Raw genomic sequence first — 27,705 nt, forward strand, 5'->3', positions numbered from 1 at the left:
ACACTAGGCATCACACATTCTTCAAAGCTTCTTATATAAAATTGGGGAATTAAAAATATATAAAGTTTTATAGAAACTTACTTCAGAAAGAGAATGCAAGTTTGGTCTCAGGAAATATGTAATCGCTGCTATTTGAATTGCAAAGAAGGGCAGTGCCCAGTTCTCCCTCAGTGGGATGGTAAACTCAACTCTGGTGGTATCTATTCTGCACAAAGAGAACACAAGTGGCCAAAGTGATAGTTTTTACAATAATTTCCCCAAAGATCTTCTAAAGTGAAAGATATATTACATTAAGCACAATCATACTTAGATCCTGGTAACTGGCTCTCAATAGTTAAAATTGTCCTAAAAGTAGCTAAAATCATCAGTATCTCCATAACATAAAATTCGCACTGAGAAAATTTAAGCAACCTGTCCAAAGGTATGTATTTAAGTGGTGGAACTGAAAGTCCCACGAAAGTATCGTGCCTAATATGCAGCATATGTCTAACGGCTCCTTACTTTATTCTCTAACTGCATTATTGCTGACAGACAACATTGTGTATTCTGCCTCTCTGTGTTTTTAGTGCTTTATATGTGAGTCTTCAATTTGTCACTGACAATAATTTTTGTTCTGTTTCGTTTGTAGTACCAGGGATTGAACCCAGGTGCGTTCTACCAGTGAGCTACATTCCTAGTCCTTTTTGTTTCTTTATATTGAGATGGTGTTTCACTAAGTTGTCAAGGCTGACCTGGAATTTGTGACCTTCCTGCTTTAGCCTCCCCAGACACAGGGAATACAGGTGTAAGGCCACTGCATCTGGTTTATCAGTGGCAACACTTTGTAAAAACTTCTTGTCTGTCTAGAATGGGAACTCCTAGAGAGCAATTGTAGATAAGTGTTCATCTTTGCACACTTTATAGCAAGAACCATGTCTGTACATACTAGGCATTCAATACACGACTCTGTGTGTGTGCCTGTATAAAGTGACCTTCTCAGTCTCAATTTCCTTTCTCCAAAATGGGCATAATAGTTGGGCATGGTGATGCATGCCTGTAATCTCAACAGCTCCGGAGGCTGAGGCAGGAGGATCGTGAGTTCAAAGCCAGCTTCAGCAACTTAGTGAGATCTTGTCTCAAAATAAAAAATTAAAAAACAAACAAAAAAAGGCTGGGGATGTGGCTCAGTGGTTAAGTGCCTATGAGTTCAATCCCTCCTACAAAAATAAATAAATAAATAGGACACAATAAAAGTACCTATACTACAGGGTTGTTAACAGAATACACATAAAGTGCCTTTTAAAATGGCTGGCATAGTAAGCACTCAATAGGGCTACAAAAAAAGTAATTTGCTTAGGATTACAAAACAAAATCTGTATAAGAACTCATGCTTAAGTTATAATTTCACTACTGAATATTCGTGTTGCTCCTGTAGATCAGGCAATGTATCTTTTCAATATATCTTGATTTTTTTTTAAAGTTCTATTTCATATGGCTCCAGTGGTTTTGTACAGTGCTTTATGCTTTATACTTTGCTAATTGAGAACTAGACATAATCCTATTACGACTGATGGTAAAGATATTATTACAACTCTTTTTGAGAGATGAGATATGTGGCTGGAGAAATGTTGATCACATAGCAAACAGGTAATAAAACTGAAATTATTAGATATTTCCCTTGTTCTATAATATAGTGTTCTGTTTCTCAGCTGGAAATATAGGTAAAAAAGACTTCCTATCTTACCAAGCAAGAAAAATGTAGCAAACCACTAAGTGAACCAAAGAGAAAATGCTCCCAACCAAGTACAGCAGAAGAAATTTCTTTGAACTGGAAATAAAGTAACGTCAATTTTTACTTTCACTTTGGAAAGGAAGAGAGACATACTGATTCCAACTCACCTATTTGTGACATACCAGAAAGCTGCCAGCATTCCTGACAGCCAGGTACCACTAAGAAGCCAGCTGGTTATGTAAAGAGCTGTGACGTAGATTGCTTGGAGCCCAAATAAAGTGTAAATATAAAAATAAACCGGCTCTAAGTATTTCTGTTAAAGAGAGCAATAAAAAATGTTTGTCAGAGAAGCCACAACCCACCTTATTGCCCTTTAAAAAGATATGACAGGAGAAATTCAGTACTTGGAAGCTTGCCATTAATTCCCAGCAGCCCATCCAGACCACCCTTCCCATCCAGAAGTGTGTGAGCACTGGTCTTCCCACCTTCAGGAGAGGAGGGAAGAATGGCCCTTTTAAGCCTTCATACTTAAGACAACTTTACACTTAACTTTGTCCAATTTTGCCTAATTCACAGGAGAAGTAGTCATTGTGATGTGCTAATCTTACAATTTTTTTAATCTCAAAGATAAAACAGGAGTGATTACATATTTCCAAATGAAAATATTTCCAACTTTGCTATAAACTAGGAAATATCTATATGTAAGAATCTTACAAAATATAAATAAACAACAATATTATAAACAAAAAGTAAAGTTCACAGAATACATGGAGAAAAATTAGGGTGATGTTGATTTTCTACCAGACCATTTGAAGATTAGAAGAACACAGGTGAAACTTTCAATTCAAAATGGTGGATTTTGACTTTCATCTGATATTAACAACTCTATGTCACAGGATATGACATACCTGTATGGGTAGAACTCTATATAAAATACTGAGAAAAACCTCTTGGTAAATATTCATTCGTTGAAGAAGGTTAATTGTCCTCATAGATTCAGTTTTATTATCATAAATTAAGCCACGAAAACCTAAGAATGATATTGGAAAATTCAGAGAAAAAAGTTATAATTGTTCATCCGTTCAAAATTATCCTATATTCTTTAGAATGTATCAGAGAATGTGGTGGGCATTGGGGTTGTAATGGTAAGCAAGAAAATAGTCCTACCCTCAAATAGCTTCACATGTGTTAGGCAAGATGTAAACATTTATGCAAACATAGTACATTAAAAAATTTATGACAAAAAACCCCCCAAACAACTGTTGTGATTGCAATGAAAAAAGAAGACACATTTTTTTTCTACAGAAGTTCAGGTAAGAGGATTTTACACCTTGCACACCCTCTTACATGTGACGTGCAGCACTCCCTGGGATGGGCTGGGCCATTTGACTCTCCCAGTCCCCTGGCATGTCAGCAGATGTGACACATGCCGTGTCTGAGCAGAGGCTCTAAGAGGGGACGTGTGTTTCCACCAGCTCTTGCTCTTTCCCTTTACCAAGTCCCTGGCATGTTCCAAAAGAGGCTGGACTGAGAGATACGTGGGGGAGAGCAGAGCTACTGCTGCCTCTCAGCACATACAATGGGAGCAAGAAACAAACCCGTTGTTATAGAAATCCATGGTTACCCTGAAGTCATTTGCTACTGAAACGGAGCTGACTAACATAAGGTATGAGTAGATGATTCCCAGAAGAAAACCTGCCTACCGTCCTTTAGTCCAGGAAAAGATGCTCAACCTTGCTCCTATTAAAAGAGTGCAAATTAAAACTGCACTGAGATACCATTTCTCACCTATCAGCTTGGCAAAAATCAAGATCTTTGACAATCTACTGTGTTAGTGAGGTTTTAAGGAAGTCGACTCTCCCACACTGCAATGCAGCGCAAAATGGGATTATCTCTATGAAGAATTTTGCAACACACAACACAATAATGTGTATTTGTCCTTTGATCTGGGAAGCCCGTAGCTAGGAATCAATTCCAAAGACAGACTGGCAAAAACACAAAATTATATGGGCACAAGGTCATTCATGCACAACCGTCTTTAACAGTAAAGAATCAGAAATGACCCAAGTGCCCATTGACAGGAGGTGTTGGGGATGAAACCATGTTCCTGTTGATTTCATATGTTGAAGCCCTAACCCCCAGTGTGACTGTATTTGGAAAGGGAGGGCCTCTACGATGTAATCAAAGTTAAGTGAGGGGCTGGGATCGTGGCTCAGTGGTAGAGCGCTCGCCTAGCACGGGCGATCCTCAGCACCACATAAAAATAAAGGCATTGTGTTGTGTCCATCTACACTTAAAAAATAAATATATATTTAAAAAAAAGTTAAGTGAGGTCATAAGGGTGGGGACTTAGTCTGAAAGGTTGGTGTCCTTAGAGGAAGAGGTATAGACAGCTTGCTTTCCATCTCACACACACTTTTCCCCTGCGTGCATAGAGGAAGGCATATGTGAGTACAAGAACTGGAATGGGCCTTTAAAACCAAGGAAGAGAGGCTTTACTCCCTGCCAGACATGGTGGAACCACCTGTAATCCCAAATGTTTAGTTAGGGAGGCTGAAGCAGGGGGATTGTGAATTCAAGGCCAGCCTCAGCAATTCAGCAAAGGCCTAAGCAACTTATGAGATTCTCTTTCAAATTAAAAAGGGATAGAGAAATGGCTCAGTGCCCCTGGGTTCCATTCCTACTACAAAAAAAAGAAAAAAGAAAAAAGAAACCAACCCTAATGGCACCTTGTCTCCAGTATGGAGAGAAATGAACTTGTTTAAACTACACAGTCTGTGGCATTTTTATGGTAGACCTAGAATACTAAAGCAAGACTGTTAGATGTTGGGGTCCCTGCAAAATTCATATGTCAAAGGGCAGGGCCTTAAAAAAAAGGGACACAGAGAGTTTTATTGTCCTTAAAAAAAGGGACACCAGAGAGTTTGCCTTCTGCAAGTCTGGAGGACAGTCTTCACCAGAACCTGACCAGCACCCTGATCCCAGACTTCTAGAACTGTGAGAGAAGAGATTTCTGTGGCTGAAATCTATGGTATACCCAGTCTATGGTATTTTGTTATAGCAGCCCAAGCAGACTAATAAAGGAGATCACTTTTATAATTCATGTCTATCCATACAAAGGAGCATCTTTATACTCTACTACAGAATGATCTTCAAGATCTTTGTAAAGGTGGAAAAAGCAAAATAGGAGACAATGTATATAGTAAGCAGATTTTCTGTAACAAAGAGAGAAATATGAACATATTCAAGTAACTTAAAGCATTAACAGAAGAATAAATAGAAAACTAATAAAAAAGATTAAGGCTGGAGTGTAGCTCAGTGGCAGAATGCCCACCTCACATGCACAAAGCCCTGGGCTCTGTCCCCAGCACCACCACCAAAAAGCAAACAAACAAACAAACAAACAAACAAACAAAAGGTTCTCTGTTTATCATTTTGAGTTTGAAACTTTGTAAATATTTTTTTAAAATAAGTTAAAAATAATAAATAAAAATTTTATAACACAATTCCTAAAAAAAACAAAAACAAGATAAAACAAATAAGAGCTAGTGGCTTGGTCATGCAGACAGAACTCTTTCAGGTGATTTGAAAAACAAAGGAATGTGACTGTGTATCCCTAGGTAGCTTCAATCCTAAGGTAAGAAGAAAATACAGACAGCTTGAACTATTTTCAGGTAATCATACTGTTAGTAGCAATATTATTGTCATTTTGAAAATCATATGTGTGTGTGTGTGTGTACCTATATATTTACATATAGCATGTAAGTGATAACATTAATGTTGTAAGGAATCAAAAATTTCACTTTAAGAAAAGATATAAATATGAAATTAAAAAATACAAATTGTTGAGGCTGGGGATATGGCTCAGTTGGCAGAGTGCTTGCCTCACATGTGCAAGGCCCTGGATTTAATCCCCAGGATCATAAAAAAAAATTGTTATCATAACTTTGCTCTGAAAATAGTTATATTCATATTTTCTCTTAGGAAAAAAAATCATACTTCCTAGCTCTCTGCTCACTACAAAGGACTGGAAATAAAGACCAATCTAGTAACAATAAATGCTCCCAACACAAAAGTTAAAGTCTTTAAACAGAAGGAACTAGAGCTCCTTGGAGAAAGAGCTGATTCTAGATCAGGGGTAGAAAATATACAAAATGGGCCTCAAATATTTTGTCATGCTCCTCAAAAGCAAGGGAGTTGTCAGAGACCACGGGTAGTCATGTCAAAAAGACAGCAGGCAATCCGAAGAGCACCCTAAACTACAACAGATTGAGCAATGTGAATACAAGAAGGTGGCTGAGCATCAAAACACATCAATATTATATTAAAAATCCACAAATTTCTTAAACAAACAAAATCTTAACTGGCTGCTAGAAAGGTAACTCATTCTAAGCTGAGTGTGGTGGCAGATGCCTGTAATCTCCACAATGCAGAAGGCTGAGGCAGGAAGGTCACAAGTTCAAGGACAGCCTCAGCAATTTAGTGAGACCCTGACTCAAAAATAAATAAATAAATAATGAATAGGCCCTAGATGTGGCTCGGTGGTAAAGAGCCTCTGGGTTCAACTCCTAGTACAAAAAAAAAGAAAGAAAGAAAGAAAGAAAAAAGCAAAGAAAGGCAGGCAATTCATTTTAAAAAATAACAAAGGGAAAGGATTAAACTGGTTTACTGAATAGTTGCTGAGAACATATTTTTCTTTAGAGATGAATTTTGTCCAGCAATGAAAGAAGGAATGATGGAATTAGAATACCACCATTTTGTGTGAAATGAATATATAATTAATGGATGTAGATAATAATCATCATCAATTGTGCTGAAATAATTAGGGGGAAGCTTCTCTATTGAGGATTTAGTAATAGATAGATCATTTTTAGCCTGCAGATAGATACTGGGTACCCTCTGATGTGGAATACAGAACACCATCTAGGAAGTACTCTTTCCCAATAGTAGAACAACATCTGGGCAAACCTCAATCTAACAATTAACAGGAAATTCAGCAAAGAAATATTTAAATGACACTATAGGGCTCCAGAAAAATTCAGAAAGTGGGAAAATATGGGGACATTGGGTAAAAGACTTCTTCCAATTAATATATATTTTCAACAAAAAATTACAGGGAAAAAGATGAAAAGATACAAATTTAAGGAAACAGTTAAAGCGATATCAAATGATTGCAATTGAGACATTCTTTGCATTTCCAAACTATATTAAAAGTCTGTTAAGGCAAAAGGAAATGAGAATACTCACTACTGAAACATACTGATATATTTATAGATGAAGGAATGTTTTGGAGATTTACTCCAAAATGATCTAGGTTGAGGTCATTTGGATATAGAGAAAACAAGGTTGGTCATGAGTTGGTAACTCTTTTAGCTGAATGAAGGATATATAGAAATCCATTACAGGATTATCTCTACCATTTTATATGTCTGAAATCTTCTAAAAGAATAATTTTAATGAATAACAAATTAATTGAAACAGGTCAAGCAATGAGTTCGTCGTGATACTTAGAGAATGCTTTCTCAATTTCAATACCACTGATATTTTGGGCCAGATAGTTCTTTGTTGTGGGGGCTGCTAGGTGCACTGTAGGAAGTTTGGCTGTACCCCAGCTTCTTGCTCACCAGATTTTAGTAGCACACCCCTTCGACTTGTGACAACAAAAAAATATTTCCAGACATTCCATATCTCCCCCAAAGTGTAAAATTGCCCCCCTCCCAAATAAAAAGAATTGCTTTAGAGAATGCTAGATAAGCAACTCATAATTCTGAAAACTGGTAAATACAGTCTATTCTTATTACTCATGGTAGTTATTTTCTATAAAGTTATAGTAAAAAGTGAAATATTCAATACTGAACTAATAGGAAATAATGGGTTGGGTTCTTGCAAGTTGATGATTATAGACTTCTATTGACTGGTCAGTGTATAACCTTGTTATGTGTTTTGTTTAAAGACCCTTTCTTTAATATATTGTTTAAACTCACAATCAAGCACTGTAACTCATGCCTGCACAAAGCTTATCTAACACACATTTTCATATGTAACCCACATGTTTTCTCTTTCTTTCCTAAGCATTCTTGCACTTAGGAACACAAGACAGCACTTTCACACTCTGTTTGGGGGCTATGTAAAACTGCAAAATCAGCAACAAACAGCATAAAAATGTAAAAAACTATGACACAACAGAGACTGTAAAAAGGACACAATAATATGAGAGCTGAAACCAGAGGTAGAACATTGGCCCTGCTTTAGTCTCTGGTGAGAATATCCATGTTGGGCAACTAAGATTTTTTGATGCTCTGGACATGTCCATGAAGGACTGTAAAAGTGCCATGAATACTGATTTTGGGATCATAAATAAATTTTAGTGAGATGATTTTGGAAATAAGGAATTTGTGAAAAATGAGGATTGATCTTATGGGGCGAAATCAATACTTCGCCTGTCTTTCTTATATGAACTGAACTTCAAGGTAACCAAACAAATGAGGAAAACGAAGAAAGGTTTTCTACAGAAGAGAGTTCCAACTAATAAATATAGGGAGAAACGAAAGAAGTAGGATATTATTATTTTTTAGTCATTGTATTTTGCAAAATGGAGATAGGTAATAATCATCAACGGTTGCTCAAACCATTAAGTGAAAGGCTATGGGTAATTAGCTTTGTTAGGGAGGAATCTGGTTATCAACACAGAAAACAAGTGATTTGTTTTTATGGCACAAAAAGATAACCAAAATTTCATGTTTCCTACTGTGATAAAATTAGAAGTAGAAAACATTACCCATGAAGAATTCCTACCCAAAATATCACAGCTGAGTCCAGCCAAATCCCAGAAAAGGGCAATTCTCTCAGGTATACTCAGGTTAGGGATAAAGGATATATTAAATAGAAGAGGTTCTTTGGGGGGCTTCCACCGGGTGGAAGAAAAGCAGAGTATGGCTCTGACCCACTTAGGTCAAGCGAGAACATAGGAAGATGGCAACTGCAAAATAAAGAAATGAATGGGGAAATTGGGAACAAGAGGGACAACTTAGTTTTCAGAACCAAAATATCCACTGTTTTTAGATCATACTCCTTTCGCCTGCAAAGACTTCTTCCAAAATCATCACAAAAAGAATCAACAAAACTTAAAAAAAAAAAACAAAACCCTGCAGAGAGGTTAGTTTGGGGATGGAACAGAGATGGAAGACAAGGCCAGGAGGATTATATAAAGTATTATATAACCTCTTCCAGAGCAAAACAATTTCATGAAATGATTAGAAATTAACAAGGAAAAACTGCATAAGTTCAGAGTAAAACTACACAAATTCTACAAAGCATTTAAGATGCTTTAGTGCAAAAGATGCTTTGACTGAAATTTTGTAAAGATGCAGTCGACTCCCAATGAAACTGTTAATTGTAATTACCTTGCATGAGGGTTGGAGCCTGCAGCATTTGCTTGTAGTAGGAGTAATACAGTCCACATTCTGTTCTGAATGAGATTTCTCGCTCCACTTCCTGAAATAAAGTCAGATCTACTGGGTTTATGTGACCTAGTTTTGTTTAAATGTGTATTATCACTGTAGAAACAGGTTACACAACTACAACTTTAAAGAGAAAAATAACTCTGCAAATGTAGTCTCAAGAACACCGTCCTGAGATCTTGACAAACCAGAACCACAGAAGGCTGATGATTGCTGGAATTGGAGGATGGGCACATGGGCACATACACTATTTTACCTTTGTGGATATTTAAAGTTTTCCACAATAAACCATTTCTAAAAATGGAGATATGGTTTATTAGTTCTATGTAAGTTTATGTATCAGAGTTAATTTATTTCATGCAAAATTAAATTTCATGAAAATATGGGGACACTGGGTAATGAGGATGAGGAAGACTTTCTGGAATAATCCTATTAATACTCTTAGATGGTGCATCTAATGCACATGTAAAAGTATCAACAAACAGAAAGTTCTGATCTATGTCACGACAGATTCATTTAACCCAGTGTTTTAAAAACCAGGATCTGTACCAATTTAACTCAGAGAAATTAAACATTGAAAAAAGGTCCACTGGGTTCTGGAATTCAATTCCATCAGTACACTTCTTTACAGAAGGGTCCAGAGAGGATGACATGGCTTTCTTAGTTCTCACAGTGGCTACTGATTCGTGCGCAGGCGACCTGGGAGTGATGTTGACCCAGTCATCTTTAGTCTCCGAGAAAAACTGCTCCATTGCTCTTGATGACAAAAAACCCCAAACTGTAAAGATTCATTTCTGGATTGTTCAAACTCCTACTTTGTCAAATAACCACAGAGGCCGTGAATTGATGTTAACTGAGCATATAATTGCTTTTGTCCACGTAAATAAGGGGGAAAACAAACAAACCAACAACGTTAATTACAGGCCTCTTCTTTTCTCCAGCTGCCTTAAAGGGAAGTACTAACTGTTCCTTTTGATGGAACATCCTACAATGACAACTGGAGGGCCCAATTAGCCCTCCACATCTATGGGCTTAATTTCCTATATAGTTCTAGAATAAAAAACCAGCCTGATAAAAGGCCCAGGGTGGGGGGGAACACTGCTCAGAGTTCTAAAAGTGGAAAGCTTATGTGCCCCACCCCGCTCTGTAATATACCCAGAACAGTGAAAAACAGAGGGGGATCTAATTAGTAAAAATGCATTCAAACATGATTAATTGGTAATCTTGGCACCAGCTGTATAGAACCAAATGCTATACTTTATTAGACAGACACTTGCAAGTTTTACATCTGCTTCATGCTAAGAGAACATCTGCTTTGCTCAAACACTTTTCCAGTTTTACAGCAATTTATACTTTGCCTGGTAGATCATGCCAACGCAAATGTACATCAATAGAAGTTACCCTCTACAGAATGCAAAACGAACAAATATTCCACATTTTAATTTGCATAGGTTCCATAGGGAAAGCGATGTTTGTGGAGAGAATGAAAACATCTCTGAAAATAATGAGAAAAATAAGTAGAAAGACAGAAGAACTGCGTTTTTAAGGAACAGTACAGCAAAACCACTCTAGTAGCTTATATAGCAATTTAATATGAGTACTAAAAGGAAATAGCATTGAGGGGAAAAAATGGCTGTTTACAATTAATGATTTGCATCTCTCTCAGGCATTAAGGCAAGTTGCTGGCAATGAAGGAAAGGTTAATGAGCCCTTTTAGACTGATGACACTAAATTTGGAAACACATCAAATTAATTAAAAAATAAAGTCTAAAACTAATTTCATAACTTTTGTTTATAAAAATTGTGCCTCTCCCTGCAAACAATTAGGCTGCTGGAAGTCGGGGGCCAAAGAACAATTAACTTCATGAATGTAATCCATTTCAGAATTTGGTGAGCAAATCATCTCACCAAGAAACAGTGGTGCATGATAAGACAGCTGTTCTTAAAGTTCTGCACTGGGAATCATGCCCTCAGCACACATATTTATGGCACATACATGGTTTATTGTCTGGTTAAATTCATGTCCATCTGTTAGAATGGAATGATTCTTGCCCTAGAGTCGATCAGAGCCGTGACACGTGAGGGCTGCCAAGCAGCGTGTGCGGAAGGTTAGAGTGCTGGGGAAGGGCCAGTCAGTCCAGTGGGCCTACGCTGAAGCAATCAGAGTCTTGGTGCTTCTGCAGTTACTACTGTGTGGATTAACCCCGTCTATTCCAGAGACCTCTTGCTTTGCTGGAGAACTCAATGGGAAGACATGCAATCTGAAATGTCGAATAGAGTAACAGTGCAAAACATTAGCAAAATATGTAGAAAAAACACAAGTGACCCGAGTACTTGTAGTCAATGAGAATTACCTCTCCTCAGTATTTATTTGAACATTCATTGGCTAGGGAAATAAATAGGTATAAGAATCGAGTCCCTGACCCCAAGGAGTTTATGTCTCAAGAAAAAAGAACAATGCATTGTAAACAAAGAAAATGACCAATCAAGGAAACAGGTATCAGAATTAAAGAATGAATCGCCTTTTGCCTCAACCATTAAACTAGCTTTTCTACTGGAGATTGTGCATCTTTCTCCAATCTATCTTCCTCAATCATTCATTCAGTAAATACCTAATTTTTACATTTTTATTTTTTTATGGTGCTGGGCCTTGCATATGCTCTACTACTGAGCCAAATCCCCAGCCCTCAGTAGATACCTCTGACTACCAAGCGAGGAGCATTTTTCTGCTGAGAGATTCAGCAGGGAATAAAATGGACAAAAATCTTGCCAGTGCAGTGGTGTCCACCTGTAGTCCCAGCAGCTCCAGAGGCTGAGGCAGAAGGATTTTGAGTTCAAAGCCTGCCTCAGCAAAAGTGAGGTGCTAAGCAACTCAGTGAGACCCTGTCTCTAAATAAAATACAAAATAGGGCTGGAGGTGTGGCTCAGTGGTTGAGTGCCCCTGAGAGCAATTCCCAATACTATCCCCCCCCCCAAAAAAAAGGATAAAAATCTGCCTTCATCAAATTTATAATCTAGGGTAGAGAGAGAAGAGAGCAAATTATCAAGCAAAATCCAAATTACACCAGGCAGTCCAGTGCTATGAGGAAAGCAGAGAACAGGGATGGGAGGGCGGGGGAGGTGCTGTGACTTCACAGGAGGTGGGGAGGGACACAACGGAAACTGGAGGGGTGATAAGACCAGGTAGGGAGCTACATGGATACCTGGGGAAGAGCATGCCAGTCAGAGAGCAGCCCAAGGATACCCTGAACAGCAAGGAGGGCAGGTAGCCTGAGTGGGGGAACAGGAGAGGCAGTTAATAATGCCTGGAGGGGCGGGAGAGAGGTCACAGGGGCCAGATCACCTGGTCTTGGTAGGTGTCAGGACTTCCAGCTTGTAACTGAGAGCCAGAAGGGGCATAGGGTGTGTGTGTGTGTAGGTCAGGAGTTCGGTTTCAGGTATGTTAAGTTTGAATGTGAAGAGTTTTGAACCGAGACACAAAATGATTTTAAAAGGTCCACTGACTGCTGTGTGCAGAATGGACTATTTAGAACAAGAGCAAAAACAAATAACAACAAAAAACCACACACGCATACATACACACACACACACACACACACCCCCCAAACCAGTAAGGAAACTGCTGTAATAATCCAGGTGAGGAAAAAGGCTGAGGCCATGAAAGATGACTGGATTCCAGACACTGTAAAGACTGAGAGGATCCGGGGAGGGATTTCATGTGGCCTTGAGAGAGCTCTGGTTCTCAGAGGTTTCTGCCCTGAGCGGCTGAAGGATGAGGGTGCATGTTATAGATATGGAGACCTAGGGAGAAACAGCTGAGGGAGGGGAGGCCAGGTGTCTGATTTTGGAACTGTCATGTCTAAACATGCTACTGGACATTTAAATGAAAGTGGCCAAGAAGGCTGCTGATAAAAAGGCCTGGAGCCCAGAGGGAGTCTGAGAAGGGTCTGAGAGGGAGTCCCCAGATGAAGATGGCATTTAAGGCTAAAGAGAAGGCTGTTTTCAGAAATAAGGGGGGGGGGGCAGGAAAGTCCTGGGGTTCTCTTACCCATGGTGTAAGAGGCCAGGAGGCTCTAAAAGGGCTGAAGGATCAGCTGGAGAGGCAGCAGTAAATCCAGGAGAATGTATCTCAGGAGCCAAGGAAAAGTGCCAACAGGCCAAGTGAAATGGGGCCTGAGAAATGACCACTAAATTAAGCATCTTGGAGGTCACTGTGACTCCAACAAGAACATTTATGCTTAAAGCCTGACTACAGTGGTTTCAAGAAAGAGACATTCAGAGGAGAGAAAATAGGAACCTACTGTTGGTTGACCAACTGTTTGTTGGTGCCGAGGTGAATGGAAAAATGGGTCAGCCTCAGAAAGGGGAAGTGCAGTCTCAATAGGTGTTTTCTTCCAGGATGGAAGAAAGGGAAAAATGAGAGACTCGATTCCAAGAGCAGTGTGCTTCAGCGAGAGGCAGGGATAACTGACAAGAAGAGAAGTCGGCACAGATGGGCAGGAATCAGGCAGCTGCAGTGTGAAAGCACAACTATGCTTTGCTCCTACTCCCTCAGTTAAACAGGAGCCAGTGTCACCCTCGGATCGTGAAGAAGGCAGGGCTGGTGAGAGTGAGGAAGGAAGGGGTTACAATAGCAGGTGAGGAGAGCTGCAGTCTAGGCTCAAAGGAAGTGGAAGAGGACAGCCAGGCAGCACCGAACGGGCCCCTTCCAGGTCTTCCTTCTCTATTCATTTAGAGTCAACAAATTTGAAAATAAGATATTTTGGTTTCCACATATTTAATTTTTTATACTGCAACCGGCTAAGTTTACTTTTTGCTTGTAATAGTTTTTCCCCCTGATTATTTGCTTGGGTCTTTTTGGTTACATAATCATATCATCTGCAAATCAGACCTTTACCTTTTTTTTCTTTTTGGTACTGGGGATTAACTCAGGGGCACTTGACCACTGAGCCACACCCCCAGCCCTATTTTGTATTTCATTCCGAGACAGGGTCTCACTGAGTTGCTTAGTGCCTTGCTGTGGCTGAGGCTCCCAAGCAGGGATTACAGGCATGTGCCACCACGCCCTGCTAGTGTGCCACCACCTTTTGCTTTCCAATTTTTCCAATTTTTATACTTTCTACTTCTTCTGATGTCATGCAGCTGGCACCTCCTAAGCAGTGTTAAAAGCACTAGTAACAACGCATAGCTCTGGCTTGGGGGTTTATTTCTAGTCCCACGCTGTCCAATTCATTAGCGTCTAGTTCCATGTCCTCACTTAAATCTAATTAAAATTCAAAAGCCAGTTCCTCAGTGCCTGAATACGTTTGGCTAGTGGTTATCATATTAAACAGCAAACCATGGGTAAAGAACTTCCCATCATCACAGAAAGTTCTACCACACACCAGTTTTCTTATTTAGTGGGGTCTTGGCATTTGGGCTGAGATGTATGCAATATATATATATATATATATATATATATATTTTAAATGCATCTATTATTTTTAACAGATTGAATTCTCATACCACATATTTAATCAATTCAAAGTGTATGATTCAATGGCTTTTATTACATTCTCAAGAGTTGTGCATGTATCACTATTGTCAATTTTATACCATCTTTATTACCTGCCCAAAGAAACCATACACCACTGATCTGTCACTCTGCAAATCCTTACACCCTTCAGCCCTAGGCAACCTCTAAACTACTTTCTGTCACTTTAGATTGGCCTTTTTTGGACATTCCATGCAGATGGAATCATACAATATGGGGTCTTTTCTGCCTGGATCTTTCATTGAGCATAATGTTTTCCAGGTTTTGCTATGTTGTGGCATGTATTGGTAATGATTTTCAAAACTACACAATTTATTCATTGATCAGTTGATGGGTATCTGTGTTGTTCCTACATTTTGGCTATTACAAAAAATGTTATGAACATTGTGTTCAAGTTTTTGTGTGGATGTGCTTTTATTTTTCTTGGGTATGTATTCGAAAGCACAAAACCTAAGATTATATGGTAAACTGAGCATGGTGGTACACACCTCTAGTCCTGGCTACTGGGTTGGCTGAGCCAGGAGGATCTCTTAAGCCTAAGAGTCTGAGGCCAGCCTGAGAAACATAATGAGAGCCCATCTCAATAGCAGCAGCAGCAACAACAAAATGATCATATGGTAGCTCTATGTTTAAGTGTTTGAAGAACAACTAGACTATTTTTCAAAGCAGTTACACTGTTTAAAATTTCTACCAGGAATGTAAAAAGGTTCAGATTTTTCCACGTCTTTGTCAACACTTGTTATTACCTTAACTTAGAACCCTACTAGTGGATGTGAAATAGTATTGCGTTTTTTTTTTTTTTAACTTTTTGGGAATATTGATTAAGGAACTTTGTTACAGAAAATGAATGCATCCAACATTCCCAAGTATATATGTGACAAGAACAGACACAAGGGAGATACAGACAAAAGTTGCTACATTACAACCTTGTTCTTTCCAAAAGATAAACTGTCACTCAAGAATAGGGTAAGGGGATTGGAAGAGAGGTGTTTAGAGGAAACAAGTACTACCCTTTTAACTTAAAAAAAAAAAAAGTAACAGGATGGCATTGCAAGAACACTGGTCCAGAAATCAAGCTAAGCCTAAACCTTTGGTGGTAACATCATACCAGAGTAGTGGTCTTGTAACAAGCAGCTAACAGGACAAACGGCCTCAATTGGAGTCTCTCTACAACCAAAAGTCTGCTTAATCAAACATTATTTAGCTAAAAAGCTACCTCACTTCTATTTGGCCACTGAGTGAGCATAAAAGCTACCCCTTCCATAGTCAGAAACTGCTTCCTTAGGACTACAGATTGAGCTTCTCCTCCACATCTGTTGAGCTTTTCCTCCATATCTCCTTCTCCTCTATATTGGCCTGTAGGTTGTACATTGGGAGGTAGCAGCAGTTTCAGTTTGGAATTGCAAATGACAAGGGTGTGGTTAAAGAGGATGAAAAATCCCGGAACAAGTGCCTCTGGGCAAACCTAACAACCTAGGGTTTTTAGATTAGTGGAAGAATAAAGAATTAAGGACAAACAGTTCTGATGGAGAGGGAGTTGATATGAATGGAGATAAGGTTGTGACCATGACTTGTACCCATCTAGGACCTGACAGGGTAGAGAGGACAGCTCCTTAGATATGCAAAGTTCCAAATAGTTAACTTTTTTAAAAAAGCTGCTTTCTCTTAAAATACCACCAAAAAAAAAAAAAAATAAATAAACAAAAAAATGAAACAAAACAAAACACCCACATGCTCCACAGCCTCAAATTTCTATATCTAGGTGTTAATGCTAGGCAATGCTGACACTTACTCACAACCCAGTACCCTTTCTTACTGCAAGTACAGATCAGCCACCCAGTGATATTTAGTATCACCAATTGCCACTATAGCAACCACCCCCTTCCTAGCCTTGGCAAAATGTTAACACCATTTACTAATATAACCACTGACACACAAACCGAGCTTCTTCTAGTTTAAGAACATTGAACAACAATCTACATTTCTGGTGAATAAGCTCAAATCATGCATAGGCCACTCTACTTTTCATGATATAGTTGGTGCTTAGAAATGGTCGATTCCATCAAACTGTTCAGGTGACCCAAATGGAGCCTAGGATCTTGCTTTGGATGTTTGGTTTTTTTGAAGGAGGAAAACAGGACCAAATAGATGGATAACGTCCCCACCCCATATCCCTTATTGGGCGGAATCTAGGAGTCAAGCAACATTTTGAGGCGTCTTCAAATGTTGAGCACAAGAAATAACTATGTGTCCCACTTACATATGCAGAGGTCGGGGAAGAGAGAAGAAATAAAGTCTGAGGTTTTATAACCTCTATATACACTGGAAGACATTCTTGCTGTTTAGCAATCCCAAAGAACCAAAGTCCGAATGTTTTCTCTGATATGTGGATGCTAATTCACAAAAATGGGGGGTAGTGGCTAAGGAATAGAGGTACTTTGGATTTGACAGAGGGGAGTGAAGGGAGGCAAGAAGCCTAGGGGTAGGAAGGAAAGTAGAATGAATCAGACATTATTACCCTATGTGCATATATCATTACACGACCAGTGTTATTCTACATCAGGTTCGGCCAGAAGAATGAGAAGTTGCACTTCATTTAAGTATGATGTGTCAAATGCATTTTACTGTCATGTATAATTAGAATAATAAAAGGTTGTCTTGTTGTTATATTCTTTTTACAGACTATAGATATGTACAGGTGATAACTGAGGATCTCTAGCCAATAACCATATAATTAACACCACCTTACAAATTACAAAAGAAATGCCAGAAACATCTTCAAATGCCTTGTCACACTGACAGCAAAGTGCACAGAGGGAGGAGAACACAAGAGTGAGTGCCTTTTTATTTTTGAAAATGCTTGGAAATACATACAACTTTGATACTGTTTTGAGGGGCTCTGGGATACCTAAGGCCACTTATGTAAACCACTTACAATTTCTAGAGCACTCAGAGAGACTACAATATGACTGTGATCAAATTCTATAATTGAACCTAAATCCAGTAACAGATACATCTCAAAGACCATGTGTCAATCAGGGTGAGGCACTAAGCAACTCAGTGAGACCCTGTCTCCAAAGAAATTACAACATAGGGCTGGAGATGTGGCTCAAAACAGATTTTTATTCGTCCTCCTCTTCTTCTTCCACCTTTTTCTGGGCAACTTTCCCAGGACCCTTTGTGCCATCAAACTTCCTTCAGACTGACAGTCAGCAACAGCCTTCTCATACTTCTCCTTCAGCTTTGTAGTCTTAGCGATGCTTTTTGCTGTCACTTAAGTCACTTCACATCTCTCCCAGCTTTTCCCCCCATCTCCAATGGAGATACTAGGATTTGTGTTTTTTTTGGGGATTGGCTTACTTGATCTTGGGTTGGAATTCTTTTTTTTTCCCCCCAGAAATTTTTTTTCACAATAACCCTTCCTTCCTTCCTTCCTTCCAATAGATATGAGACAGTCTTTAATGTTTGACAAAAAAATTTAAAGTCATGTAACTTCCCCATTGATTTTTTTTTTAATTTGTTCTAAATGACAGCAGAATGTATTTCAGTTCATTGTACACAAAAGGGGCACAGCTTTTCATTTCTCTGGTAGTATACGATGTAGAGTTGCACCATATGTGCAGTCATACATGAACCTCGGGTAATCATGTCTGTCTCATTCCACCATCTTCCCTACCCCCATGTCTTTTCCCCTCTTCTCCTTCCCCTTTGTCCAATCAAAGTTCCTCCACACACACCCCCCAACCATTATGGATCAGCATCTATTATCAAGGAGAATATTTGGCCTTTGTCTTTTTGGGATTGGCTTACTTTGCTTAGTATGATATTCTCCAACTCCATCTATTTACCTGCAAATGCCATGATTTTATTCTCTTTAAGAAGTGGAATAATATTCCATTGTGTATCTATACCACAGTTTCTTTATCCAGTCATCTATTGAAGGGATCTACGTTGGTTCACCTCATTTATTTTTTTGTGGTGCTAAGGATCAAACCCAGTGCCTCACACATGCTAGGCAAGCGTTACATCCCCAGCCCTTCAGGCTAAATTCTGAACAGAACAGGAAGAATCCAGACGGTGCTCTTTTGGGGGCATTAGGGTCCTTTTTCTCCTTGCCTCCCTTGGTTTCCTTCATTTCCTGATCATAGCGTACTTTATCCACCTTTGCCATTTCATTAAATTTAGATTTCTTTTTCCTAGATGTTGCCTTCCACCTCTCAAACCAGTTCTTGGAAAATTCTGCAAAACTGACAGGGACTTCTGAATTTATCTATGTTCTTCTCTGCAAGTCTGCACAAACAAGGCATAAGCAGACATCTTGCCCTTTGGTTTCCTGGGGGTCACCTTTAGCCATCCTGACTGTGTTGTTCACTGGTCTGGGCAGTGTAGGGCACTACACGAGGCTCAGCACTCCCCAGTCTTGCACTAGCTGCCTCCATGAGAGTCACCTGATTGGCCAGCAGGTTCCCCACATTGTGACTGTGATGTGTATTTCCCAGAGAGCTAATGATGGGGAGCATCTTTTCCTGTGCTTTTTAGTGAATTGGAGAAATGTCTATTCAAGGCCTATACCCATTCTAAAAACTGGGTTTTTTTTTTTTTTTTATTAAATTGAGTTGTAACAGCTCTTGATATATTCTCTGTTAAGGTCTCTTAGCAGATACAAAAGTTGTAAAAACTTCCTCTCATTCTAAGTGCGATGCCTTTCATTTTCTTTGATAGTGTATTTGTAGAGTACAGAAATTTCTAATTTTGATGAAGACAACTTCTTTTAGTCATTTGTGCTTTCATTGTTGTTTCTAAGAAGTCTTGTCCTACTCAAGGCCATGAAGATTTATTTATATTTTCTTTTTAAATGTTCTATAGTTTTAGAAAAGACCTAAAGACCTAAATTTTGATTCTTGTGTATGGTGTGAAGAAGGGGTTCAACTTCAATTTGCATGTGACTAGCCAGTGAGTTTCCATAGAAATTTTAGGATCAGTGTGTCAATTTCTGTGAAAAGCTCACCTGGAATTAGGAAAGAGATCACATTGAACTTGTAGATGAACTCAAGGAATGCTGCCCTCCTAATAACACTGTCTTCTGATTCACAAACATGGTATAAGTTCATGTCAAATTTATTCCTTTCATCCTTTTTATTGCTATTATAGACAGAATCATTCTCTTAATTTCATTTTTGGTTTGCACATGATTACTATATAGAAACAATATTTGTACACTGGTCTTGTGTTCTGAAATCTTTGTGAATTAACTTATTAATTTTAGTGACTTTTTAGTGGATTTTATATACAAGACCATGTCATCTACAGCTCTACTTCTTCCTTGCCTAAGTTCCCTCAGAATTCCCAGGAGTGATATCAACGGAGAGAGAGGACATTCTTTTCTTGTACCCGATCTTAGAGGGAAAGATTTCAGTCTTTTTGCCATTAAGTATGTTAGCTTGAGGGTTTTGGGACAGACACCCTTTGTGAGGTTGAAGTTCCCCTCTATTCCTAGTTGGTTGAGTGTTTTTACACATTCACCTAAAGGGATATTGAATTTTGCCAAGTGTTTTTCCTGTGTCATCTGAGATGACTGCATAGCTTTTCTCCTTTATTCTACTGATGTGGTGGGCTCAACTGGTATCTTCATTTTTCAAGTTATACATGCTATAAGGAAATGATATTATATTTTTTTCAAATACTTTGTGTCTTTTGCAGTACTGATATGGCAAATGAATATGTGAATAGGTTTCCCAACAATTTCCTTTGCAATCTTGGCATCAAAATGAGTTGTTCATGGGGTGTCATATATTTAATGTGCTACTGGATTTTTTTTAGCAATAGGATTTTTTTCTTTAACATTCATAAGTAGGATTTGCCTCTGAGTTTCATTCTTTAAATATTATTTGATTATATACTATCTACTCTCATTATTCATTGACTCATTTGCAATTTTGCCTACTCACTAAAATTTACTTGTAATGATAAAACTCAACAAAATTAATACTTGTAGTGTTTTCTGTACTCATTTGTGGGCAGACCTGAACAGAACTGTTCAAGTTGCCCAGTGTTCATGGTTCCCAGCTGTGGTTAGTGTCTTTTCTTCAGCTCTCCTGAGGGATGCCAAGATGATGAAGACAGAAAGGTCAGGGAAGCCCAGCGTGAAAAGCTGCAGCTTTGGGGCCAGCTGGATGAGATCTGAATTCCAACCCTAGCAAGATCAGCAGGGTGGCCTCAGACAAGCTACTTAATGATTCTGAGCCTCAACTTCTCTTTTGTAAAATAAGAAGAATCTATGAGTTTTCAGTACTTCAGACTACACTCTCTGTGTGATGTGTGTATATGTATATATGTGTATACACGTATACACACACAGGCATGTACATGTTTCCTCTAGCAGTAATGGTTCAGTATTCACTAATTCTTTGTTCTCAGCCACTATACAGAAGGTAATTGCTGTATAGAGAATTGATTAGAGTTTAGGTGTAAGTGTTCTGCCTACTTTTGTTTCTGAAATTTTCTTCCTCTTCTATGTTCTAGAATGGTTCAAACAGTACTGGAGCATTTTAATTCTTTAAGAGTTTGGCAAAATTCCTCCACAAAACCAGTGGAATCTGGTATTTTTAGGGGTAGGGGATGGGAGCTCTTTATCGTGTTTTCCCTATTACATCTACAGAAATTGTGTTCTCTGGAGTCACTCTTGGTAATTTACATTACCTGAGAAAGTCATCCACTTCATCCAAGACCTCTAACTTGCATGGAATCAAACAAAACAGTCTCCTGTGGCTCTTTCCTACGTCATGGTATCGGTAGTTATTCTTAGTTGCTGTTATCTCATGATCTCTGTAATTATTTTTCATTTTGGCATTTTAACTTCCTAACCATCTCCCTCCCACCTTTGTGTGTGAGGTTAACTAATGTTTTAGTTTTCACCAAATAACCATTTATTTATGACATGCTTTCCTAGTTTCTAGTTTATTTCTTCTTATTCCTTTATCCCTCCTTCTGTTACTAGATTTTCTTTACTTTCCAATTTCAGAGGATGGTTAATTCATTTATGCTTATTCATTCTTACTCCATGATATATTTAAAGCTACATATTTTCTTCCGAGTACTGTTCTCTCTGTATTCCATAATCCTAAAATGTATTTTCATCCTTTTCTAGATTTCATTTATAATTTTGATAAATTCAATTTTAATTTCTTCTGTGATCCAAGAGTTATTTAAGAAATACTTTTAAATTTCTAGTGAGGATTTTATTTTGTTTTAGTTAGAGACAACTTTTATTTAAATGAATGAATAAATTAACAAAAGAGGTTACCCTGAGTCTATGACATTATCCCAAGATAGGAACCAGCGTTTTAATTTTATTAGGTAAGTAAAGGTCATTTGTATTCAGTTGTATAAAAATGTTTGGGAGGCACTGGGGCTGTAGCTCAGTTGTAGAGCACTTGCCTAGCATGTGTGAGGCACCGGTTTGATTCTCAGCACCACATTAAAATAAATACACAAAATAAAGGCCCATCTACAACTAAAAAAAAAAAAAATTAAGGAAAATGTTTGGATACATTTGTGTTGGCATATTTTGTGTCATGTTTTTTTGGAACCATCTTTCACTACGTGACCTGTGTCTGCTTGGTATTCTCTGCATGCTCCTTTTAATTTGGGAAGCTTACCTTGTTGCTCTAGGGGTTACTTCATAACTACAACTTAATTATCTCTATTCCTAGTATGACTGATTTCCCATAACATGTAATAACAATTTAATGATGTTTACACTTGTCTCCTGCCCAGCTGTACTTTATATTGTTTTTTTTTAAATTAAAAATTTGTTGCCTATGGACCTTTATTTTATTTATATACAGTGCTGAGAATCGAACCCAGTGCCTCACACATACTAGACAAGTGCTCCACCACTGAGCTACAACTCTGGCCCTTGATACTATTTTTCTTAGTGTCTTCTTTCATATATACTATTCCTCTATTTCTTATCAGTTTTAAATAGAATTTTTTTGACCTCTAACTACAAAAGAGATATCAGGATTTCCCCATGATCTTTTACCTTCTCTTTCCCTTCCTTTCTTAACTTGTATTGTTCTATATTATTTTGTTATTATTACATTATATAATTATATTATTACATGTTAACATATTATGTTATTAAATTGTTTATACCAAATATTTTTGTCCTGTAATTTTTTTTGCAGTATTAAAGATTATCCCCAGCTCTGTTTCATCATTTTTACCTAGTCTCAGTCCCAGAGTAAATAAATTTGACTGTGGCACAACTATAATTCCAGCTGAGGCAGGAGGATCATGAGTTTCAGATTAGTCTGGGTAACTTAATGATACTCTGTCTCAAAAAAAAAAAAAAAGGCTAGGAATTTAGCTCAGTGGCAAAGCACCCCTGGGTTCAATTCCCATTACCACAAAAATAAATAAATAAAAATTAAGACCTACTGACAGCTTTTCTGCCCTTGTTTTACAGTCTCTCTCAGCTGGATTTTCTTCTTGCAATTTTTCAAGTGTTCTTAAATATGTATACATATATGTGTATAATATATTTTTAAGGTTGTAAGGAATTTGTACACTGCCTTTACACATGTTGGAATGACTAGATTAAAATGTGGAAACCACTTAAAGTATTTTGTAGGCAGCACTCAGTGACCTTTGAGCATTAAATGTTACCATGAAAAATTTGGAAGCCAGTTTGACTGCTGTCTCCCCTTATGGGTAACTTGATCTTTATGTCTGTAATGCCCAAATTCATTGAGCTAAATTATGCTGATGATTTTTTAAGCCAATATTTTTCTGGGACCCACTTTGCTCTTTTATTTTGTAGATTCAAATTTTGTTTTATTTTGGAGAAGTTTCCTTGGTGACTGTTCTTCATTCCTTTGTACGTATATGAGTGTGTGTGTGTTTGTTTCACTGTTTCTCTGCTTTTAGGACACAAATTATGCATGTTTGCTGTTCGTTGTCTTTCTTTGCTGTCACTTTGTCTCTAATACTTTTAATTTTTAAATTTTTGCTTAGTTTTATTTAGTGTCATCAGTTCTGAACAAACTTTTTGGGTTTTCTGCAGATTTGGTCTCTGGTGAGCTGCACCCAATATGATCATGATATGTGTTTAGTTTTTTTTTTGTTTGTACTGGGGATTGAACCCAGGGGTGCTTAACCACTGAACCACATCCCTAGCCCTTTTTATTTTGAGACAGGGTCTTGTTAAGTTGCTTGGAGTCTCACTAAATGGCTGAGGCTGGCTTTGAACTTAGGATCCTCCTACCTCAGCCTCTTGAGTCACTGGGATTATAGGCACATGCCACCAATTCCAGCTTAGACTTTCAAATGCCCTTTCTTGTTTAAGTTCTGCCAGATCCAGTTTCATTTCATTTTGTTATCTTTATATAACTCCATCTAGAAAGTATACACCTTCCTGAGTCTCTTCTTAGAATTCATCTTCCACAGTGGCCAACACTTTATTCTCCTCTGTGACGTTTGGTCATAATTTTCATGTCTCTGCTGTAAGATTTCTCTGGTGACTGTTCTTCATCAACCACTGGTTCTTGTTTTCTTTCGCCCTTCCCTCTTTTCTGACAGTATCACTCTATAGACCTGTGCTAATCCTTCCCAATTATTTGTCTTTTCTGAGCATGGCAAGTTCTTACTACCCCAACTACTTGAATGCAGCAAGCTCACATAGGGGAGAGTGAGAGATATAAACTCAGGCCAGTAAGATTTACCTTAGGATATAGGGTAGTTTACAAGACAGTTTTTAAGTATTTTTCTTAATTTAAGTATTTTTCTTAATTTAGAGATTGATAGCTTCAGGGTTGTTCAGATTCTAAGTCATGTCTATAACTTTATTTCTAGCCTTTTAAGTTTCACTTCCTGCAAATATGGCTTGTATCCGTGACGACTTTTCAGTCTGCCTGGCGTGCTCCTCCTGCCCACAAGGAGAAGCTTCTGTCATTACTCCTCACACCCATTTCCATGCCCTAATTAGGAGACTGTTGGTTTTTACCCTTCAGGACACTACAGGTCTGTGTTTTGCCAGCTTCTCTGAAATCTACAGCCTGGAGAGTCCTCTTTCAGGATCTTTTACACTTCTTTGAATTTTACTGGATTTGGCTGCAATCCATATTACAGGCCTTTCTTAGTTTCATTAAAGATGGGCTCTGGGCTAGGAGTACAGGTCAATGGTAGAGGAGCGTGTACTTAGCATGTGCAAGGCCCTAGGTTTGATCTCTAACATTAAAAAAAGAGAGAGAGAGAGAAAGATGGAATCTTATCTTCATTCTCTTTAATTGCTCTGAGGTAATTCCAAGAAAGGAGGATATTTACATTGCCACTTTAAAGTGAGACATTAAATAGGCAATTTTAGGAGTTTAACACCACAATTAGAAACACTCTAGCTCCCCCAAATTGGGAAGCACAGAAATAGTGAAATAACAAGAGTATAAAAATTTCAAAGATATGAAATTATATAATTATTTACAAAATTACTATGAAAGCTTTATGAAGATATGAAACTATATATGGAAAACATATAACATTAGAAAAATTAAAATTATAAAAACTATATTAGGGTTATAAGTAAAAATACACACACACACACACACACACAAAAAAAAAAAAATAGGATGAAGAATGGAAGGTATTTTTTTTTTTTTTAACAGGGCTAAGAATCAAACCCAGGGCCTAGTCTTGCTTAGCCCAGTGCTCCCCAGTTGTGCTCTATCTCCAGACCTAAAAACATTCTTGACAAGAGTAGTGAGGATTAAGCAATGTTTTCTGTTTTAAAATCTGTGTCACTGCCACAGCATAGTTTGTACAAGAACCACAACAACAAAATACAATACATGTTTGTTAAATAAAAAGAAGGAAGACCCGATCGATTTTTCACTATAGCATCTACTAAACAGGAATCATTAGAATGCGTGCCTGGCTTCCTTCCCCGCTTGTCAGCACCAAGGACGTCCTCTCCCTGGAGGCGAGCTCCACAAGCTGCACCTCTGCTCCAGCTCCAAGCCGGATCTTTCACAGCAGCCAGCAGATTCCCCCTCTCTGCCTTCCCTCCTGCTCACAACCCCAGAGGTCAACTCTACTCCAAACAGACCGTTATTTACTTAGCACTGATAATGTGCCAGGCATTAAGGGCAGCAACAGCAAGCAAGAACATGCGCTTTGCCCTTTTAGTTTGTTTTGTTTATACTAAAGGGCAGTGAAAAAACAGGATGCATTTAAAGGACAATTTAGAACTGAAGTGTTTGGGCTCTGGAGATAGCCAGATTAAGTAAAAATATGTACAAATGTACCTAAACAGTGCCAAGCACATAACAGACATTCAACAAAGAGTATTTTTTTTTTTTTTTGAAAATTCTAATACCTTCAATTTCCCAGCAAGGGGAATATAACACATTGGTTAAGACAGTAGGAAAATAATTTTTTAATTTAAAAAATAAGCTGAGAAAAAATACAACATACAAATTTTCTATAACCATTTAAACCAGTATATTTTCCTTCAAGATGCTGCTTCAGGGTTCCTGTTTTTTCAAACACTAACATTGCAACAAACGTTTAAAACATCATTTTGAATTTTGAAAACTCAATGTATGACTTGTTTATTTTACAAGGAATTTTTTACTTTCTGAATAAGTACATCTGATTCAAGGTATTCAAAATAAAACCAAAGGATTTTTATTAAAAACAAGCCTAGTAATTTTGATAAGAATAAGTTACAAACCACAAATATGAAAGGAAAACAGATTCACCTTTCTCAAAGATTCCCTAATTCCACAATATGAACATGGTGTAAATTTTTAGTTAATTTATGAAGATCTATATGCTCTGAAAATGAGCTTTTCCTTTAACTAAGTAAGGTCCCTGGATCAGTAATGGTAATAATTTTTATTTTTATAGACAGAAAATTAAAGTTAAAATGAAGTTACATTTTAAAATTGAAGTTGAAATAAAAGTTAAATAAAAAGTTCCCATGTTGCATTAGTTATATTGTGAATGCTCAGTAGCCATATGTGGCTTATGCCTACTACAGGAGACAGTGCAGAAATAAAACAGTCCCTTTATTCCAGAGAGTTTGATTAGACAATAAAGAATAGATCATCTAAGCAGAAAAATAATCTGAATGTTCATGCAGAGGTATGAAGCTTGAGAAATGGTTACCACATCAGAGGACTCCTCTTGTGATGGGGAGTGGGGGTCTGTGCTATGAGGTGCAGCTTGAATAAAGGGAAAAGACTCACTAAGACTCTGAGCTCAATTGTAGCTTTTAGAGGACAGGGTGGTGGGTGGGGAGAAACCTGTTAGAGGATATGCCAGTTTCATGGCTTCCCAGATGGCATCTGAGGCACAGACAGAAGCTGGACTTGGTTCTCTTTCTTTTCTCATGCTACACATTTCTGAAACAATCTCGCCCACACATCTACAAGCTGGTAATATGAAAATGTCCATTCCCAAACAGATGGGCTCCTGCCTTCACAGCCATAAACCCAGCTTCCCCTACTCCCTGTCTTTACTTGGACTGCTTTGAAAGTGCCTTCCAGTACAAGCAAACCTGAACTCATCAATTTCTGCCTTGGCCCTTTGTATAATAAAGAATTTGGCTGGTCTTTGTCCCCAGGTCTTGGGAGGTAACCTCTACACCCTAGGAATAAAGCAGTCAACTGTTCTTTGTCCTTAGTTCCTAGGAAAGAGCCTCTAAATACTTGGAATTTGAGTGACAGGAGTGTCTCTCTGTTATTTGAGATGTGTTCTGCAGACCACATCTGACAGCTGTGCTAATAGGTAAGCCAGGGTGGAGGCTGGCCTTGCCAGTGGATAGAGGATCAAGAGGACTCTGAGCTATATGGTGTCAGCCCAACCTGTGGAGGAGGGGAATGGAGACTGAGATCAACCTTGTGGTCAATGATTCAATCAATTCCGCTTACACAATGAAACCCCACTGAAAGCTGGACACTTTGACACCCTGGAGGGCTTTCCTAGTTTGCAATACTCTACAT

The 27,705-nt window shown here is 38.2% G+C and overlaps 1 protein-coding gene across 3 annotated transcripts in view; it reads right to left on the bottom strand.

Moving 5' to 3' along the window:
- The window catches only part of Dpy19l3 (dpy-19 like C-mannosyltransferase 3), an 81,357-nt gene that overhangs the window by 43,419 nt on the left and 10,233 nt on the right, over positions 1 to 27,705 (bottom strand). For 2 of the 3 annotated variants that reach the window (XM_071604100.1, XM_071604101.1), the window contains exons 4-7: positions 9,115 to 9,205; positions 2,620 to 2,741; positions 1,879 to 2,024; positions 82 to 205 (exon numbers count right to left, since the gene is read on the bottom strand). In XM_071604100.1, coding sequence (XP_071460201.1) covers positions 82 to 205; positions 1,879 to 2,024; positions 2,620 to 2,741; positions 9,115 to 9,205 — 483 coding nt within the window. The remainder of the gene's footprint in view (positions 1 to 81; positions 206 to 1,878; positions 2,025 to 2,619; positions 2,742 to 9,114; positions 9,206 to 27,705) is intronic. The other variant, XM_071604102.1, reaches the window with a different exon arrangement.

Source organism: Marmota flaviventris, chromosome 18 (assembly GCF_047511675.1).
Source record: "Marmota flaviventris isolate mMarFla1 chromosome 18, mMarFla1.hap1, whole genome shotgun sequence".
NCBI classification, from domain to species: Eukaryota; Metazoa; Chordata; class Mammalia; order Rodentia; family Sciuridae; genus Marmota; species Marmota flaviventris.